The sequence below is a fragment of the Aphanomyces astaci genome, assembly GCF_000520075.1.
Source record: "Aphanomyces astaci strain APO3 unplaced genomic scaffold supercont1.27, whole genome shotgun sequence".
Taxonomy (NCBI): domain Eukaryota; phylum Oomycota; class Saprolegniomycetes; order Saprolegniales; family Verrucalvaceae; genus Aphanomyces; species Aphanomyces astaci.
In genome coordinates, this window is record NW_009798290.1 from 38,896 (window position 1) to 42,196 (window position 3,301).

Here is a 3,301-nt window from a genome sequence, read left to right on the forward strand (position 1 = left end):
ATTGTTTTGTATCACTTCGACTCCAATTACGACAACTACAAGACCAAGCTGCTTTTTTCGACAGCAATCCTATTGCCAGCCACCTCACCGAGTATTCAGATGCAATTGCACGTCGTGGGGCTGAGATTGACAACGTGTGGGGTTTCATTGACGAGACAGTGCGTGCTTGCTGTCGCTCGACCGGCGGTACTGAACAACGTGCCATGTACAATGGCCACAAACAGAAGCATGCGATGAAGTTTCAAACAGTGGTGACCCCAATGGCTTGATTTCACATATTTTCGGGTCCTTTGAAGGCCGCTGGCATGCCCTGATACTGTTGCGCATGTCGTCGTTGGAGAATTTCATTGCTTCCGATGAATGGTTCCGTGGATACATTATCTACGGCGACTCAGCTTATGGGCGATCGAACCAACTTGCGTTGCCGATTGCGGCATATCAAACGACAATGGGGCAGAAAAAGATAATGCCAGTATGAGCCGTGTTCACTTCAGTGTGGAATGGTCGTACAGCCAAATCTAGCAATATTGGCCAATGTTGACTCCAACAAAAGGGTTAAATTGGGGTGTGGTCCGGCGTCGAAGTTGTACAAGCTTGCTGTGTTGTTATCTAACTGCGTGACGTGTGCCCGTCAAGCGCAATTGCTGTTCCTCCATGTCGAACTTCAGTCGCTCTATGCGGTATTCATACTTGTCCGCGTGGAGTCTTTTTCGAACTCCCTCAACTCACTAAGCGGGGACTCCCCGTCGTCCTCACTTACGCTGCCAACGGAATCGTGAGTTCGTTTCATGACTGACGTCTCAGCGTCCCTGCACAGCTTGTCACCTTTACTCTCAAGGGCTTCATTCCTTGCAATTTCCTTGACTTGTTTTCGTTTCTTCGTCGTAGTGACTTCGTCAATGCGAATCACAAGGTCCTGCAAAAGCCTTGTAGATAAATGCAGCAAACACTTGGACTACTAGCTTTAACCTCCCATTGGTGAGTCGTAAGCATAATGCGCCGGAGGTAATGTCCATCAAAAGTGTACTTATCAAAGCTCGCGCCATGATCTCGTTCCGCAGACACAAAGACATCTCGATTAAAAGCACGGGTGAGCCCCATGATATCGGCTAAACACCCCCACAGAGCTTCTGGTAGGAGCTCATAGGGGTGAATGGCAGCTCGTACAACAATCAAACTTCTTACCGCTTCCCACATACCACCGGGAAGGTCACTGAGGTGATTAATCAAAAATGAATTGTTGTCGTACCAAGATGCATCATACTCACGACGACACACGCTGGGTGCTAAGCGATTGCGGATTTCGTAAATGCGCTTGATGACCACGGGGTCAGCGAGTGTCTGCTTCTTGTAAATGCAACAATTCAAGCTGGAGAAAAGACAATGCCCATTTCCAGGAACACTGCCGTGCTTGAACACCATGACCCGAATTCGTTCGTATCGGTCACCAAGGTAGAGTAACGTCGAGCTACTCGCTCTGCTTCTTGACTTGAAACAGCGCGCTGTACTCACAAATACCGGTTTCTTGTGGACTGCATGTACTCTCTCAACGCTGTCAAAGTGCTCCGAAAGTTGCACAGAAGGAGGTAGGGCAGAAGGGGGTTGGGCATGATGAGCAGAGGGGGGTTGGATATGCACGTTCCGAATGTCGGCAAACGAACCTTCCGATGCAATGGTACATCATTAGTTGTGTTAAAACGATCGAATTTATTGTGTGTATAGATCAAGCAATGCACAATTGGAGCACAATCACCCTTTCCACACCAGCTACCAGAAAGCAGTTGTACCAGTGCCATTGAAAGTGAAACTCTGCCTCGTCGGGGTCGACGACGACAACCGATCGGACATGTCCGAAACATGGAAGGATGACTATGTCGACATTGACTTTTCGTCCCCCGTGAAGCCGAAGTACAAGCGCAACATAGTGCTCACCCGCGCAGAGGTATATGCGTTGTTTATGCGGACATCTGAGTGTGCATGATTTGTATGGAATTTATGCGATTTCGTAGGCTGTGCGAACTACACTTGAGGATATAAGGCGTACTTGGAACGACTGCGTGCAGCGAACATCCGAACGAAAATACTACTATGTTCGTACTCGCTATATGTGTCGACAGTTACGCAAAGTTCGATACAAGAGATAACGGAAGAACTTTTCGACGTTGCATCTTTGTCCCAGGATGCTTTGTGTACTGCGTCGACATGTGCAAAAACAGGTCACGGTAGACGGGTGCCACCTGAAGGGCATATACAGTAAGTTCGGGGTATTCCTGACTGATAGTATGAAAGACAGGTCCAACAAGAACCTTTGGTGGCATCAGCAATTGTGCCACTGAGAGCGAATGGACATGGTTTCTCCAACAGCTCCAACAGTCGAAGTTAGCCATCGCTGTTTGTTTGTATCCGATCGGTGCAAATGAGTGAACCTATCGTGCTATGTCGCAGATGATAGCTTTCGCGTAACTGACACTATTTATGGCTAACCAATGCCATTCAAATCGACTTTCCTGAGACCTGGCACAGGTTCTCCATGTATCATGTTTTCAACAAAATCTGGGCCAAGAAGGTTGCAGTCACCAACTTGGACAAGACGACATGTTACGGCACATCAGACGCACGTTCTAAGGTTGCGTTCGAATCGTCGATGCTCACGCTCAATTCAACCTGGAAGCGAAGGATGGGTTGAGTACAAGATCAACGATTTGGGGTTTGCGACGTTTGGGACCAAGACATCGAACAAATCGGAAGAAATATTTCGTGGCTTGAGGTTTTGTTGCGTTGCTCTGATCCTATTTCAACGTTTTAACAGTTTCATGTGGAGTTCTATTCATATTGCAGTAACAATAGTTTTCTGTAGCCTCAAGCGAAGTGTGGTGACCCAGGCGACGTTAAAAACATTGGCAAGTAGAAGGTTCGCTACGCGTCGGTGTCATATGTTTCTAGTCGAGACGTGCACGACGTTGACATTCCAGCTTGCTCATGGTCGTGCGGAAGATGGCAGGACGACTTGTTACCTTGCTACCTCGAGTTTGCTGTCACTAAGCAACTTCGTAGGTAGTTTCGTTATGAAATGCATTTCATGGATCTTGTAGTTTTCCCCTTGTTTTACTTGAATGGGTCGCAACAAGAACTATATCGCTGACACATCGATCCGTCGTCACAAGTATGCATAAGTACTTCTTTTCAACCCCACAATCTCTTAAGAAACCTGGTCCGCCCAAGATGAAGCGTTTCAAGTCGCATGGTTTATGTTGACATGAGTACCACTGTCCACCTGCACATTACCCTGAGCGTACTAGAA

At 47.5% G+C, this 3,301-nt stretch overlaps 1 protein-coding gene across 1 annotated transcript; it reads right to left on the reverse strand.

The window, feature by feature from the left end:
* Window positions 1-673: 673 nt before the first annotated feature.
* Window positions 674-1,101, reverse strand: H257_10199 (hypothetical protein; the record flags this gene model as incomplete). Its single annotated transcript, XM_009836669.1, has 2 exons — window positions 674-916; window positions 970-1,101. 2 exons carry the CDS (start codon window positions 1,099-1,101, stop codon window positions 674-676), a joined length of 375 nt encoding a protein of 124 aa, XP_009834971.1.
* Between the last annotated feature and the right edge of the window lie 2,200 nt (window positions 1,102-3,301).